General features: G+C 37.9%; 1 protein-coding gene across 3 annotated transcripts in view; it reads right to left on the bottom strand.

Annotated features, from left to right (window-relative positions):
- Positions 1-17,843, bottom strand: part of AP1AR (adaptor related protein complex 1 associated regulatory protein) — a 41,888-nt gene that overhangs the window by 21,439 nt on the left and 2,606 nt on the right. Inside the window, exons 2-11 of one of the 3 annotated variants that reach the window (XM_074588617.1) lie at positions 15,475-15,523; positions 13,826-13,852; positions 12,983-13,008; positions 11,999-12,095; positions 11,244-11,342; positions 8,038-8,099; positions 7,300-7,373; positions 6,246-6,374; positions 2,042-4,727; positions 1,707-1,904 (exon numbers count right to left, since the gene is read on the bottom strand). In XM_074588617.1, the coding sequence (XP_074444718.1) occupies positions 4,462-4,727; positions 6,246-6,374; positions 7,300-7,373; positions 8,038-8,099; positions 11,244-11,342; positions 11,999-12,095; positions 12,983-13,008; positions 13,826-13,852; positions 15,475-15,523 (829 nt within the window). In that variant the 3' untranslated portion in view covers positions 1,707-1,904; positions 2,042-4,461. Of the gene's footprint in view, positions 1-1,237; positions 4,728-6,245; positions 6,375-7,299; positions 7,374-8,037; positions 8,100-11,243; positions 11,343-11,998; positions 12,096-12,982; positions 13,009-13,825; positions 13,853-15,474; positions 15,524-17,843 lie in introns of those variants that run through there. The other 2 variants (XM_074588616.1, XM_074588618.1) reach the window with 2 other exon arrangements.

Genomic DNA, 17,843 nt, shown 5'->3' with positions numbered 1-17,843 from the left:
TTTCCAGGACAATCCAGATAAGAGATTTTCACAGGCACTATTCTGCGCTTTCTAAAAGCGGACATTGCTCCAGGATAAGAGTTCGCTAAAATACTTCCAGCAAGTTTTCTACCTCTACCCCCCACCCCAAGCTCTCTTACAATTTTGTTTTCATTTAACTATTTCTCAGGTTGTTTCAGTTAAGTTTTTCTTTGCTAGGGGCTCAGCTTTTCAGTGGCGCTTGTTTTTTGTCAAGTATTTCAGTTTGCCTGAAAGACACACTGTCAAGAAGCAGACCAGAGCAAACATTAAGAGTTACCCATCTTACCATGCCTAAACATTAGGATGCGCATTAGGAGGCATTTCAGCATTAATCATCACAAGTAAACCAGAATTATAACTGAGGGGAGGAACTACACAACGTAACCTGAGATAAAGGCAAACAAAAACACGCGAGAGAAAGTCACGGGAAAGGCAGTGAAACTCAAACACGGGCTTATGTAGGATTTTATTTGTGCGTTCATCTCATCCTTGCCAAAAAATACCTTATTCCCACGTTTTCTACTCTTTCAGCTAGGCTCTGGGACTTACTTAACTTTTGGAGCCTTTAGCCTAGGTGTGCAATTCAGCCTCTGTCACGCACCCAGCCCCTCAGCTTAACAAACCAAACCCGAGCAGGTATCACCAGGCATGGTGATGCTGCCTGCAGGTTCCCAGTACTTGTTGGCCGCTCGGCTTTTAAGTGCTTTTGATGTCAGTCTTCCTACTCTTTAATTAGACAGATTGGCCAATACCTGCAAATACAAGCTGTCTAGAGAAAGAGAGCAAGATGCAAGTATAATCTGAAACAAGCTCTTACATACAAAAGCTTTTGCATTAAGTCAACCTCTCATCTAAAATGCACGGGATTTCTTATGTTCGCTAATTTGGCTCGTGTGGGAGGCAGGAGGGAATGTTAGTTTTGCATTCCCAGTAAACAGCTCGCTTCCCATTACTGCTCCTAAATTATTACGGATGACACGCAAGTTCCTGTTTTGTAGTGTTTTGGGATTAAAAACCAGGTTGCCGATACTACCACTAAGCAGTATTGTTACCCATTTTCTGTTCACTGGCCCCGACACGTAGGACATTAACCTAAAGCACTGATCCCATCAATTGCTTACACCCTCTGGGCTATTATCTAAAGAAAAGGTGACAACCGCAGTCTCAAATTTTCAAGTGCAATATATAAATGGAAGCGTCTAAGAACAGTACTTACCTGAGAAAAACCTTCCATCCGGTCTGCAGAGTTCAGAGTGCTCTGTCTCAGCAGATTTCGTATTCACCCTGCACAGAGGGGCTCTACGGATATCCACAGATCTAGAGCGGAGCGTTCCTTAGGCACAGCTCCAGAAACCAGGAAAAAAACCCCAACAAAACAGCAATTTAATGGCTTCCAAACACTAGTCATTTCTACAACCATCTTTACCCAACCATAATCAACCTCAAACCACACATTAAAAAATGAAGGCTGTCCTCGGAGGATCCTCTCACTGTGTTGATTTGACCAGCAGAAGTTAGACTGAGGAAGAGTTGTTGTTTCAGGACAGGCGTACCAGAACATATTTTGTCCAGCAGAAACACATTTCCCTTCTGCCTCTCCCCACCCCAAGACTGCCATTAGTCATACGCTGCTAACTTAATCGTGAGACACACAGAGACAGGTAACATTTTTTTCGTAAATTTTTGCTTGGCTCAGCTGTCCTAACATTCACAATCATGGAAAACTAAAAGACAATGCTGAAACATGAATTTTATGCTTAACCGAGTAACTCTGAACAGACTGCCCAAATACTCACATCAAATAATTGTATATTCGACAATGGCTCCATTTTAGCATAGAAACGTAGGTATAACCAGAGATGAACAACTTAGTAAACATTCCCCTGGAATGAAAAAATAAGAGTTTCCTATTAAAAGCACCGTATTTCCTATATACAGGCACAGCCAGCTACATCAACTCAACCGGTGCACTAGCTCAGACAGGGAAGCTGCGTGCATTACACAAGGAAGGTTATCTTACCTTTGAAGTACGAGGATACAGCTGATCATTTCTGATAGAAGGGCTCCACGCTCCAAGCTCTTCAAACTCCTCCGTTACCGCAGCTCGTTAGAGCTTCCATAGCCACAGGTCTCCAGAAGGGATGCTACGGAATTCGGGAGTGAACAACACAGCTAATTATTGATTAAAAACCTTCCTTAGTTATCTGACACATAGGTAATTTTGCTTTTACCTGGAATGACACGGCAGCCACAAAACCAGCAACAGACAAAACATTGCCAAACCTAAGACCGACTGAAAATTTTAATGACTTTTAAATCTGTACAGATAGGCATTTTACCCTACTGTTGCACTGTTTTACATGAGCTATTTATATAATCTTTCGATTCCTTAAATTCCCACAAATATTGACCATAACTTAAATCACCGAGTGCGGTGCACTGAACTCTGAAAAGCGGAATGCTACAGAGCATGCCCATCACAGTAAAAGCCTTCAACTGGAGTCAGCTTCCTTTTTCCTAAGTGCTTGTTCATTCCACAAGCGGGACTATCCGCTAATTTACCTCCTCAAAGCACCGTCAGGACAAGTTAACCTCACCTTCACTGGTCAGGAAAAGCAGCGACCCCGCTGCAGGGTAAAGTTACAGTTTCAGCAGGTAAAAAAAAAAAAAAAAAAAGTGTTATTTACATGTTGAGAAAGTTGCTTTCACTTCCATAGAAATATATTATACAAATAAACGTTCAAGACAAGTTACACAGTAGTAGCTTATGCCAAACCAAAAAATATACATTTGGTGTGTACAAATTTTTTAAAGCTTATTACAGGCATCGCAAACATCGTTAATTGCATTAAAATATTTTCAATGACATAGCTACAACTTAAATTAAGATATGGAATGTTATCAACAAGATTTATCTGTTCATTAGCGTTGATATTTGTACGTACTTAATCCAAGTGTGCAGTTTCTTTGTTCGAGTTATCAGGAGACGGACCACACTGTAACAGCCCCGCTATTATTTATAGATCTAAAAGAGCGACACAACTTTCACCAACAAATTCAGTTCTGATGATGATGCAGATTTACCACGTACCACAGTGGGTCGCTTTTGCTCCACAACAGTGAAGTTACGCCCCGTCCCCCTTTTTTCAGGGAAAAACAAAGACAGCTACACCGAAGAACAGTAGAGTAGAATGGCTTTACTGAAACTTTGGGGAAAGCTTGAGATCTACAAGCGTTTTGCATGTTGTCTTCAGTGAGCTTTTTCTTTTTTTAAAACGTATAACTTACATTAAATATCAGGGGAGACTACACGATACATTACACCAGATTTGCAGAAACTGAACACCTCCTTGAATTTCAGTCTGTATTAGCAGTGTTAACCACCCTGTTTAGAGGCACAGGAAAACCAGAGCACTTCACCACACTGTTTTGTAAGTCGAACTTTTTTTTTTTTTCCTTTTTGAAATGCAGATATAGGAATTCAGTCTTTAGGTTCTTGTTCTCCCCCCCTCCAGCAGCAGAGCAATCATCCCTCTCCCAGTTTGCTCAGAGAATGCTGCTTTTCAATAATTGTTCCAGTCGAACTGAATTACAAGTTTTCCACAGCTAAATAATTTTAAGGACCACGCAGCAACAGATGTTGGTCAGTTCTGGGGGGACGGGGAAATCAAGACTTTGGTCCTGCCAGTTCTCCACTAGATACTGGTTAAAATTTCCAGTTTGACACATACAAGAATTTTTATAGCTGTTCTTCTATCTAGCACGCGCTAGTCTGGTATATTATACAAGACAATATCTTACCTAACCTGATGATTTATACTATGTTTATTGAGGTTAACTGTACTTAGCATAAAGTAATAAAAACATAAAACAAACGGTAAGAGGACAACACAAGGCTCGGAAGACTATAAGCTAGATAGGGAAAAACTGCCATTTACCACATGTGATATTTGTTTTGCAGCTGGCTAAGTACACCTTCTACATAGCTAAAGTCAAAAGCACACATTGGAAATAAAAAGTCTTTAAAATTATTTGTCTATATTCAAGTATTAGATAAATTGTATAAGATTGTTTCTGAGATAAATGTTAGGCCAATGATGAATCTTTAAAACAAAATCAGTAGAAACATCATCCAGAAAAAAAAGGCTGGTTAAAATATAGATAGGCAAGATATGAGGCTTAAATTAGTGCAGATAATTTTATATTAAATCCAGATATCCAGAAATATACACAATAGAATCATCCCAGTTTCATAAAAGTTTAGAAGGTAGATGATAAAATTGCACTTAGTTCTGAATTAATTCAGATAGCAAGTCATTCCCGCTCCTTGCTGATCAATTTATAAGAAAAAGGGAACCATGTTATAAAAGAGCAAATTGCTTTTGTACATTCTATTTCACTTTTCAACATTTGGTCACAAACAAGGGCCACGCAGCTCCACTATCTGTCTTGACGATCGGAATCGGATATCCTTACATCTGATGCAGACAAATCTAATACAGGATTTACAAATCCGGCATATTCTGAGTTGCCGTTATCATCCATTTCAGCGCTAACAAAGTCATTCTCCCACTCCAATCCATTAGAATCGTCAGAGGCGGAAGTTGGATTACTTCCCGTCTTCTTGCTGTTAAATTTCAGCGCCGCCCGGAGTATATCTTCTTCTGTTTTGGAGCGTTCTCTCATTGGAATCATTCTGTTCATGCCTGCGATTTGAGACATGTTTATGAGACAGACACAGTCTTGAGGGAGTACCTTTATGTTTGCGTTAGATCATCAGAAGAAACTCTGGTAATTTCACTCCTGAGCATCACCGTATTTTTTTTTGGTGGTGGTGTTCGCATCAACCCCATAGTTTGCGGTCAGTTTTGGCCCAAACAAACACAACAGCCAGTGATGTTGTTTTACAGCGTTCTAAAACAGGCAACATAGCGAAACAACTCGCTAGCAGTGTTTCTTTTATTTTATATATGCAGGCTGCTGCCCTATATGTAAAATGCACGTAAATATTAGATGATTTTGCCATAGTAGACGATCGTGCCATTTCCAGAAAAGCCAAATGTCTGGGGAATCCCATAATACTCCGGTAACTTACTGACCTCAAGACCCTCAACCAGTCAAATGAACGAGATCATTTTGCATGCGGGTATGCCTGGGAAAGACTGAATCTTGTTCTCACTTGGTTTTCAATAATTATTTAGAAATATATTACATTAAGCTAACACATAAAAGAGGGAGGACAACTCAATCTGTAAAAAAAGCAAAAGAATGCATTTTTCCCCATTTCTTGAGCACGGTGTAGAATAGACAGTTCCCAGAACACTGTTACTCCACTGATGCTAATTACTCTCAATGTAAAATCCAGTGTACGTCAACACACATGATCCTACTCTAGCTCCAGTTCTTCTAGAATGCTATTAGTTCTTGCACACACGAACTAAAAAAAAGATGCTAGGATTTCTGGGTAAGTCTGTGAAAGTTAAGTCTTTCAACACAGGTTTCTGAACCAGATGTTTTAGTGCTCTAAACAGATTGTCAAAACCTAGTCTATTAAAGCAAACAAAAAAAACCAAAACGCGCTATGCATTGGCTAAAAGAAATCCTAGCTTATTGTAGGTGAGCTTTTCAAGAGTCAAGGTCTCAAAATTTTGGGTTAACTTTGAAACAAAGACAAAAATTTTTGCAGATTTACTAAAGAGAACAGAAAAGATCTATAACAAACAGCAGCAGCAATTAGGATAGTTGGGATGCTCACCTGGAATGCAGACTTAAGTTTCCAGTAGAAGTTACAATATAAATAATTAGGGTTTGAAGAAACAACGCTTCCCAAAATACTTCACTCAGAGACTCCTGCCCAACTTCCACATTTTAAAACAAAGAACAAGCTGTTCCTTCTGCTGCCGGCTCACAAGAGGGCAGCATTTCTTTACCATTAGTTTTGTTGCGAGTCGACAAGTCAGTTCCACAAAATGCAGGAAGAGACATTTACTGAAGGATCCAAATAAATTAATCATTTATTGGACAGTTAACCTATCAAAATAAGCAATTTTCTAAGTAAAAATAATTTATAGTTTAACCATTACACGCTTGACAGAAATTCTATCAGAATTAAGTTTTAGATCACCTTCCCTTTTCAAAATGACAAATTTGCAATCAACATACTTAAAACTCTCAGCATTTTTAACTTGGAAGTTCAGAATGAAACCGAACGGCAGAATAAATACCTTCTTCATCTTCCCACTCTAAATCTAATGAAGTGCTGTCATCATTTCCACTTGTCGATTTTGTTTTGGTCATTAAGTCACAACTGCTCTCCGTGTTGGGTGTCAGCACTGTAGCATCAGATGAAAGCCCTATATAAAAAAAAAAGGTATTTTTAATTCATAAACATACATACTTGAATTTGAGGTTCAGTATGCAAAACTAAACTTTCAAAAGAAAGTTTTTCTTGGGCTTCGTGGCCTTTAAACCTCAGAAACACTTGAAAAAGCGCTTCACTTCAAAGAATATACAGCAGCTTTTTAATAGTCAGCATCACTAAGATATTACAAGAGGAAATTTAGCAATACTGTCTAATTAGAACTATAGAGGAATTAAGCTGTCAGCTGGATGTGTGTGAAGGCTTGCAAAAAAAAAAAAAAAAAAAAACAAAAGCCCCATAAACCAACCTTCCCTTTCCAAAACCCTAAACTCCTAAACTCCAGGCAGCGTTTCCCAAGAATTACCATCGGTCCTCCAGCTTTTTAGTGACTATCACATACCGTCATCAAAAAACTTACGGATATACACTTATAGGCAGCCAAATCCTCTCTTGCGCTTCATTAGAAAAAAATTAACCATTAGCATGATTTTAATTATTTTTGCTAAGAAACGACTGAAAAGAGCTACACACGCGCACATTTGCATCTTCAATACACAGTTAGGTTTTACAAGAGAAGTTTACTGCATTGATGTTGCTTCCACAAAGACAGCTGGAAAGCCTTAGTAAAATGAAATCCATGCACAACACTCATTTGCTTACAGAACTGGTTTGCTTTTGAGACCTGGAATGGCTGTAGCACTAATTGTATGTGCTGTGGGTTTTTCGAACACTTGAAGCATCGGAGATTAGAAAGCAAAGTAAGTTTCTATCAGATTTTTTAATACAAATATACGTACACAAAAAATACACATACATACAAATATAAATAAATGATGTTTATCTAGAATAAGAAATAGTATTCCATGCTCCTCAGTTGCTTAACATTTAAAGACATGCATAAGAAAAAGAAGACTTACTACTACTTCGAAAAGCTTCATACTGGAATTTGGTATTTCTTAAGAAAGAATCAAGATCATCTTCTGCCACAGAGCTGCAAGAACAACGCACGTACTGTTTTTAACTTTATAAACCTCTAAGGATGCCACAGAAGATAGGTTAATCTTTCGTTTCTAAAATCTGGTTAGTTCCTACTTACGCCATCAATCCTCAGTTTTCACAGTTCCTTTTCTAACTGTACTTCCCTAAAGGAAATTCCCTCCTATCCCCCCTTCTCTTCAATTCAAAAATAGGCGGTTTAGAATTTTTTTCTAAACTCAAATACTGTTCCACAGTAAATTTCTTTGGGTTTTTTTTTGGTTTTGTTTTTGTTTTTTTTTCCAGGGTTCCCCACCCACCCCCCAACACCAAATACAGAAGGTGGGAGTAAAGAGAATTAAGTGAATATTATTAATGAAGAAACAGGCTGGAAGTAGGTTCAACTTTGTATGCATCAGTCTAATAACTACAGTGAAAACAAGAACGAATGCAATCTACCCTCCAATTCTGCACATTAATGGTAACCCGTTTGCGTTCAGTAACTATTCCATACGAAGAAAACTGCAATCAATGAAAATAACTCTGACTTAGAAATGCTGCGCATGTAAGGTTTGAGAAATATGTGGATTTTTCTTTTTTTTTTTTGTGAGACGCCATGAGGAACAGGAGTAAAAACAGTCATGGTTCTCAATTATCATTAATAAAACTTTATATCTTACCTCTGATATTCTCCATTATTAACAGCATGCGCTCGCTGTGTTATCCTTTGCTGTCTACGTTGCTATTGAAAGAAGTAAATTGTTGAAAAAGCTGAATGCAATCACCTGGAGTAATATACCCAATACATTAAGCATTCCTTTAACTGTGACATTAGAAGGAGCATTGTCTTGGTCCTTGGAGCAGTCTAAGTACAACTCGGGAAGAGACTGACGTTCATTCAAATAAAGATCAGATTTTATAATACTGAAGGGAAGGCGACATGCAAGTGGTAATGTTTTAGTCTCAGAAATCTCTCCATTTAAAAGAAGGTATCAAAATTTTAACCTATTCCATGCACCAAAAAAGGAAAAAGTGCATCCATTTGTCTAGAAACATGTGAACACCATTCACAATTGCATCTGTCCTCTGCTCTACTGTCTTCTTTTCTCAAGCCACTGGTATTTTCAGCACACAGCTAACACCTGGGTTACACTTGATTTGTTTTGCTCTGTGCGAAGAACAGTCAGCGTACCACCTAAAAAGAAAGATTTCCTACAAGCCCTTTTATCCCTCTACAAAGCAGCACTGCTACCTCCTTTGGTTGTCTGTATCAGCACTAAGTGCTTCATTTACATTAATAAAAGCTTTGTTGCTTTGCTGGGCCAAAACTATTAATACCTCTACACTCTTGAGACAGAAGAGGCTTTCTTGGTATCACTAGGCAAAACCAGAATGAAAAATGCAAGACAAGCCATAAATGCATTTATTTTGTAGTTATAAGAGGAACAACAGATGTCATGGAAGCAGGGTTCCGCTTAAGTTTTAGGGTTTCAACAACATAAATTGTCTCAAGTGTCTTTTCCCTGCCTTGAAAAAGAGAGCATAAAAACTAGGCACATCAACTGTGTGATCAGAGGTAAATCAGTTGTGAAGCAGTAATTGTTCACTAATTATGACAAAGATTAAGATAAAAATGAACAACCTAGTCTTATAGACAAGTCTAATGTACCTAGCTACTGTACTTTCTGAAAAATCTATTCTCAGCCTTAAAAGATCTATCCCTGCAAAAGAAAAGCAGGGGTAAATAAACCAGAATTTTTCATGTCAAGTTTAACTTCATCTAAGAATTGCTCTTCGCTGGGTAAATAGTCTTGTGCGATAAGTGCATTGGATCAGCTAGTATTTTTCAGTCCCAAAGGATGATGGATTTGTTTGCTTGGCATCCTTTCCATCTCGGGTATTTAATTAAGTATCAGAACAGGCAGACTGAAACCAGTAAGGAAATGGAAAGTGCAGAAGAAGTAACGATATCACATAATGTTGGTTGTAGATGAGAAGACTGAAGTATGCAGGGAGAAAGACACAAGAATTTGGCACCAACACAGTTACCAGGTCTGTAAAAATCAATTACTGACATATGCAAAAACTGCCTTTTAAGATTCATATACCCACATAATATCCAATTTAAATTATCTACCCATTTTGTCAGGTCACATCTAGCACTGTATGTTCCAGGACATATTAAAATTCTCCGCTGTTCCAAACCCTGACATTTAGTAGGGCAACATCAGCAAGCCAAATTAAGTTTTAAAAGGATGCCATACGTCCAATGAAAAACCTATTTTCTCATTGAGAAGACTTCTGCCCACAAACAGCAGAGAGATGAGTTATGTATTCAAAAATGGCTTCTACATTATTTAGAAAGGTTAAATGCTTGATGCATATCTACACAAAAACGCTTCCTTAGAGATCCTTATAATCCCTATGGGTTTTGGGGGGTGGTTGTTTGTAAAGGAGATAAGTGGTACTAATTTCACGAGGAGGAAATTAAAATCTCTCTAATGCATTCTATCTTAGGTCCTGACTGAAAGAGGTGCGTATTAAAAATACTGAAAGACAAGAAAACTATCATTTCTTGCACAGAACTTCTACAAAAACCAGTTAAAGCCATAAAACAATTCACTTTTGCTGACTTTATATAGACCAAAAGTGCTAAAAAAAAAAAAAAGGGAGGCATAAAAAGGTCAAAGAATTAACCTTTCTATACCAAATGACAAGAGGATAGAAAGAGAAATATGAAATGAGACCTATATTTAGCAGCATAAATATTAGATGAACACTCAGTCATCACTACCAGTCTGGAAATAGCAATTTTCAATTCACTGCCTTTTGAATATAGACATTACACTAGGGTTAAAGATCTCCCCTATACCTCCTGTAGATTTCAGACTTTCCCATTAGTCTAACACTGAACTTTTCAAAACTTAATTCTAATTCAACACGTATCTAGTGGACTGTTTCCTCAAAAATGCTACAAAACTGCAGCCATATACATTATAGACAAACAGACAGCAAAAAGTGAAAATGTTCTTTTTAACATACACATTTCTGGCAACCTGCAATTTCTACAAGAACACATCCTTTAATAGCTTATTAAGATGGCAAAGATATTAAACGCACTGATAATATGTAACTCTGAACTGCAACATGAAAACCGTCGGTAATAAATGCTATCAGGATACAGAACAGCATCTGTTTTCAAGAGAGCAGGAAAACATAACGTGGCTTTTGTTTTGCTTGACCAAGCTCCAAAAGCTAAGGCACCAGACATCTGAAAGTAGGCACAGACATATTAAATAAATAAAGACTACTGTTAAGTCATTACTGGACTTTGGCTACTACACATAGAAACCACGAGATGACAGAACAATTCAGGTTGGAAGGGACCTCAGGAGGTCATCTATAGTCCAACCTCATGCTCAAAGCAGGGTTAACAGTAAATTCGGACAACTTGGAAACACGTATCTTCACGTTAACACAAGGAACAATTAAATGCACAGATACATAAAGAATATTTTGCAAGTCTAAATGACGTCATAATGCGTGCTTAATTTCAGGGGTTTTTACTAGAAAACCATCACAGATCACTTTAAAGATCAGTATCTTCTATATAAGGAGTCCGTTAAGCTAATTATAGATTAAAATCATACATCTCTCATTCAAAATCTATACTCAGCGTCATAAGCTGTTTCAAACAATTCTGATTGTTTTCAGCTGTTCCAGGCAGCCGTACTTCCAAATCGCGTTATTTCTTTCTCTACTTGAATTTACAAGCCAAAGCAATTTCCTCATTATGTTTCCTGAGATGTAAAGGATGTTAGGAAAGTCTGCACATATAGAAACAGAACAGAAGCTCTGATATATATTGGGGTCTTTTTCCCCTCACCTCCAAGAGCTTTTTCTGCTTTGCTGCCCTGGCTGCTTCACGTTGTGCAGCATATAAAGCCTCCTCTTCTAGTCTTAACTTCTCCTCTTGTAAGGCTAACTGTATATGAACAAAATAGTAATGGTTAACAAAAGCAGAACCTATCTATCTTCCTATGAATAAAGCCATAATTTCAATAAAACAAAAGAAGAGCTTCTAGAAAATAAAAATAAAATAAAATTGGCTATAGCTAAAACATTTTTTCTTCATTAACTGAATCTAACAGCTTAGCCCCCCACCAAACATCCCAAGAAATTTAGGTAACTAAACATTACCCTACTGAATAAACATCATTACTAGCGAATTGCTGTAAATGCATGTTGTATTTTATTATGAACTGTATTTTATTATGCACTGCGAAAGACTTCAGTCTTTTCAGTTGCTTATTTCATTGGTACTTTATTACAATTCATTCTCAATTTCTATGTTGCGTTCTACATTATATTCCATTAATTGCTGCAACATACTAAAACAAAATGACAAATTATGCATTTTTTCTCCTCAAGAAAAGCTCTGGAAAAAACTGAGCACAAGAAAAGTTGCCTTTCATTTTGCCTTTCATTAAGAAAACAACACCAAAACAAAACCAAAACCAACCGACGAACAAAACCCAATTGTTTCGTTCACGCAAATGGAATCTCCTTGTGTTCGTGGTTGATCTTAACTACTTTAAAAGAAACACTATCCACACCATACTAGTCATCGTAACTGCTTACCTCTGACTGAAGTTTCATATCAACAACTCGTTGCTTTTCAGCAATGGAGTCATAATGTCTGTCTTTCAAGTCAGCAATTTCTTCCTCGGTCAGAGGTCTGAAAGCATGGGAGAAACACAAAAAGACTCCATCTATTATTTATGCACGAGAACCCTAAGCTGCACTTAAACATATCCACATAGTCTTTCTCGACTGGTCCTGTAATGCAAATTCAACAAGCTGTGCTTTTGGCCTCCTCCTCCTGCTCCCGAGAACACAGTTTCAAAGTTCCAGTTTACAGAGGACAATGCTCTCTTGCCTTACTCTTACAAAGCATTTTTTGTATCTTTGTAGAAAGCATATTTTCAAAACATTGTTTACTAAGAGAACTACTGAATAGTACAGTTAGTATCATTGTGGTGTAAATATAACTTTTTTTCTTACTCGTTTTGGTCCCCTAATTGTAAGTTATTGCCCTTTCAGCTGTTGCCTGCTTTCTGTCTACTTTTATGTATCTAACAAAAAAGACCGCAAAAGCATTATAATAATTACAAGGTTTGCTATATTGCTTCTTTGGGACCATTGACAGGGAACAGCATTTTGGGAACGATCAAACTTAAGTAATACAAAATGCCTAGAATTAGACAAGCAAAGCACACGCTTGGGCACCTTCTTATGTTTCCTATAGAGCAGACCTCTAAGTTTCTACTGCCTACGTAAATATTAGCACTAACACCTGTGTAACTTCAAATGCAGACCCTGGGAACAAGAATAGCGATTCTCTTTGCAACATACTGTTTTAACACTCTTGTATAGTTTTTACACGATGCATTATCATCTAAGCTGTTTTAACGAGGTTAAGCATTAAGCTTAGTTTGACGTGTATTCTTTCCACGTATCTGACAACTGAAAAGACAGAAAGGGTTTTGACAGAAACTCTGAAAAATTTCATAGTCACAACGGGAGAGCAGAGGGAAGGAGAGGTCCTGAATCTCAAAGTCGTACCTGTGACTGCTTCCTGGGCTTTCCCCCTGTTAAAAAAGAAATAAAAATAAATGTCTGACTTTGAGAATCCCATCAATCGATCAACTTCAATTGGGGAAAAAACCCAATACTACATCACAGCTTCTCCCATATATTGGTTGTGCAATCTCGGGGCTGGGGGGGAAATCTCCTGGTTTAGTTTGGAATCTTGTTGCGCAATCAACTGAACTGGCTGATTAAGTAAAACAATAAGTACTTCCAACTGAAAATAAATATTCCAGTGGTATATTTCAGGAACAAAACTATCAGTCCTCATATTTTTAAATACAGGGCAGGGTATTGAAAATGTGGTGTGTGTCCCACCCATTATCAAGCTCTATTAAATTCGTAAGACTGAAGTTTTAAGGCCAACTTCTATTTTTCTGAAGTACCGTTCAGCCAGTTTACCCATACTTGTAAAGACAGAGCACTACCAAAACCTTCCTTAGCAAAGCAACCCAGGGCCACGGATGTTCTCAGATAAAGAGCGTTTGCTGAGTCTTATACAAGAGTTACACCAGAAGCAAGTTCTCCTTCAAGGCTTCCCTCCCTTTTTCTTATATTCTTTCTGCCCTCCTATTGTCCACAGTGCTCTCTTCCTGAAAGGGTTACTACCCATCCTCCTCTCAACCAGTCTTCTCTTCTCTTAGGTCTTCTTCTCTCCCAAAGCGTTAAATATTCATTCCTAGCGCAAGCAAAACTCAAAGTCAAAAAACCCTGCAATTTAAGTCTACAACATAGCATAAAGTGGGAGGAAGATACAGATCTTGGAACCATTTTTAAGGGCCATACTAGCGGGTTTCACATTACGATCCAGGTACCTACCTCATCACTTTCCACTAGGTTCTCAAACTGCAGGGAAAAAGAAGTAAATAATCTTTACAATTCAATAGAACAAGTCATTAAACACATACAGTAAATATGATTATATATTTAATCTGTATTGTAAAAACACTACTCCATCAATAACAGTGGGACTGTAATACCGTTTACAAAAGCCCCTACTTTCAGAGAAAGTATTACTTTTGGAGTGGGACCTCTCTTCTTACCAGTGTTTCTTTTCCTAAATGATACATTCTCCTAAGAGGAGAAGAGTCAGCACTAAAGAACATTCACGTACTTTGCTACAACTTATGTGAGGGCCCTGACAAAAATGAAATCTCATTAGCTTGTAAAATGGCTGATAATTCTGTGTAACTGAAGCATTATGACCCAAGCAGCGGAAGGAACGGTATGGCTCTGACATACACCAAAGCACCCACTCAATTTAAAAATGTACAAGATGAAAGGGGTATAGTGCCTTTGTGTAACCTCTACCCTGCGTGACAACCGTATGATACTTATCAAAAAGTTATCTGAAGATGCATTTAATTTACGGAAAACAGAGTTAATTTCTACCCAGAATTCTAAAAACAAACCAGCAACAACCACCCCCCTCCCAGCTTTGCACGTAAGAAACTAAAAGTAAATAAAGGCACTGTAATGATTAATGATAGGAAGCCAAAAAAAGCCAGAACCAGGCAAAAATGCACAAACTCATCCATCAGAAGTTCAAATATCACGTAAAAACAAAGCAAATGGAAATTCTCCACACTATTCTCAGTAGAGTGATCCTACCTGTAGTCACACATCAAACATGGAGGCCAGTACCTACAGCGAGGCTCCTTATTGACTTGTATACTGACTAAATGCTGTAAACAGACTACGCATAACAATTTGGGAGGAGGACAGAACCTTCTTTTCCCCATCATATTTCTGCTGCAGGAACACTCTCTCGCAACTGGAAGTTGTGTACTAAAACAGATTTCCCCCACCATATACCTCTGTCCCTTTTCTTGAAAGCCAAAGCAGTGATTACAGCTATTAATGTTATTCTCAGTAATGGGGGCAATCTGAAAGGTCTAGGACTTTTAGACCATAAGGAACACTCAGAAAAAGTAAACCAGGTTATTCTGACAATCTCAACCTACACAAATTAACCTCACGCTACCCTCAGCAAAAAGGGTGATATTCGGTAGCCAAGGACCTCTTGTAGTGAGCACAAAGTGGACTACAAGTGCAACTAACTATAAACTAACCTCATCAGACACTAGCTTTTTCTAGAATCAGATTAATGATCCTGCAATCAAGAACTTAATATCCTGCACTTAAACAAGCACAAAAGAAAAATCACTCTCAACACAACGATGAAAGATGCAATAGGCAGACTTTAGAATGCTCTGGTGCTGAGTATCAGATCACAACGGATACTTCTCTTCCTTCCAAATGACAGATTAAAATGAGATGATGAATCAATGTTCTGAGGTGCTACAAGAATCTTGCCACCCATTGCAGCATCAATTTCGTCTGGATTAATCCAGAATATTTCAGTGCGCATGTGTGCATAAACAGCAAAAAGCGTTAACGGCATTGCTAGAATTACAGCTTTTTCCACCTTTTTTTTTTTTTTAATCACTAGAAATGTAAGCTCTTACCTCTATAGTGAAGTGTTCTCCTGTTGAACATGTTCTAAAATACTTTGATCTGGAAAAATAAGTCTACAGTTACACTACAGAATAGTCTTCAATTCACAGCAGAAGGAAATCAAGCCCAATATTTTCAAAGAACTTTTGAAATATGTTAAGTACGTATAAAGTAAACATAAAATCCTCACGTATTAAGCACATTTACGCATGCCAGACTCTGCATGGCTACCAGAATGGAAGGAGGCAAAAGCATGTAAACATCTTCTATAGAATTGGAGAAAAGACAAACATCACCCTCAAGTGAGAAGAAATCAATTATCAGGATGCCGGACTTGACATTTACAGACATTTAGCGTGTTCTGCAATACATCCTTCAATACATTTTTCTCAAAAACCGTAATTGCAGGCAATTTCTGAAAACACTGTTGCTCGTCATGGCACTTAACTGTTTACTAGCATAGCACCCTGTACAGTGTCAACGTTAAACAACACAGTTTATTTTGACAGCTTGGCACAGCTAGAAGGTTAAACCTCAGAGAAAAATGTCTACAAAGAGGTCAAGACAATACCTTTCAAGTACAAAAAAAAAATTATTCAGAGTCTGTAATTTTATACAGGGAATCAGTCTCCTCCTTGATTCTTGAACTATCCTAACACTGTCCTCTATAAAAAACAATACAGTATTAAGTTACCTGAATGCATTTTTACACAGTGAAAGAGGTTTGGCTATCTGCCAAAAGAACCTGCTAATGTACAGGGTGCTTCAGTACAACATCCATCTCATCAAACTATTTTAGAAACCAGAGTTTCCAGTTTGCAAGTGCTGACTGATACCAGGAATGAACCCAGGGCCTCAGGCATTTCGATACCTGTACAAAAGATCATTCTGTATTTGCAACCGACACCTATGTCTACTATACTAAAAGCAACACACCAGCCAAAGCTTGAATTATTTTAATCATGTCGTATTTCATCTCCATCGTATTTTTCTTTGCAAGACAGGTAGGGCACATCTCCCCTGGCAATTTGTTGTGCAACCCACTTGAGTCTTGGTCAGCCTTCCCTTCTACCCCATGGTATGCCTCGCAGGGCATAGCTGCCCCTAAAGAACTGTTTCCAGCTGATTCATTGCAATTAAACCAGAGGTGAAAGGCCACTTTAATTCATGCATTACATCGCAAGCATAACTGGTACGCATGGCATGAAAACTTAAAGTAATTTCACTGCTACCCCTCTGTGTCACATTTTGGTGTGCAGGAGCCAATACTATTAAGAATCTAATTTAATGAAACTGTTACAGGAAATTGTTTCAGGATTATCTATGCTTTTAACAAAAGCATGATTCCAGTTTACAGCATCAGGCAGTAACTAGACAATGCTAAGCTTTACGAAGACACAACCTGCACGAATTGAACACTGAGCCTACAGAAAACTAAGAGAACACAGTGCAAACTTACTAAATGTAATTAAAAATAGACCAACAGCAATGACACTTCAAGGGAGACCTACCCTTTCTGCTACCTGCTAAACAGGGCCTCAATAACACAAGACCTAATTCTGTGGCAGAGTTTGAGCCCTTAAATCCCAGAGCAAGTATGGAAGATTGAGGTCACGAGGGACAGAAATGGAAGACCCATCAACTTCACCCCCCACACATAACAACTTCAATTGAAATAAAATAGTAACCTATTAAGATGCTTACAAGTTTTATTATTCTCCTTTAAGCTCTACTGCTTCATTATTTTCTAAAACAGACTTGAGAAAAGTTTGGTAAGTAGTAGAGAAAACAATTCAGTTAATTGGCCACAGGACCTACCTGCCAGATCAACCTTCAAAGATCTAAAGCTATTGCAGACAAACTTTTCAGCACTCCATACGTATACGTGCTTTATTCTCCTTTTATGCAAAGTCACGTTATCGTCTTTTATTTAAAAAGAAACCCCACACCCAACTTATACGGATTATGTGTGGAAAAGAGCCACTAAAAAAGAACATTTAATCTATCAAAACCGAGGCATGAGTTAAAATTACTTTTGTAATTTTGTTATTACTTTTTGTACTTGTAAAATAATCCCAATTAACTTGATAAACTACGTTACGCTGTTCAAGAAGTAGCCAAATCTGCATAATTTGGTAGCAATCTAAGAAAATTTATGACTCAGTTTTGTTTCTAATACAATTCCCTGCCCCTCTCGCCACACAGGAAGAGGAAAATACCTAAATTGCTCAACACTCTAAAACCGTTCTGTAAACTACCAGCACACCCAGAAAATGAAGATGATGAGACACGTGGCAGCTACCTGGTGACCTTTTTTTAATAAGCTGATCCCCATATACAATATTCCTGGTTCGGGCCTCAAAATACAATTCATATTAGC

Source organism: Larus michahellis, chromosome 5 (genome assembly GCF_964199755.1).
Source record: "Larus michahellis chromosome 5, bLarMic1.1, whole genome shotgun sequence".
NCBI lineage: Eukaryota > Metazoa > Chordata > Aves > Charadriiformes > Laridae > Larus > Larus michahellis.
This window is presented reverse-complemented; position numbering and strand designations above follow the sequence as displayed.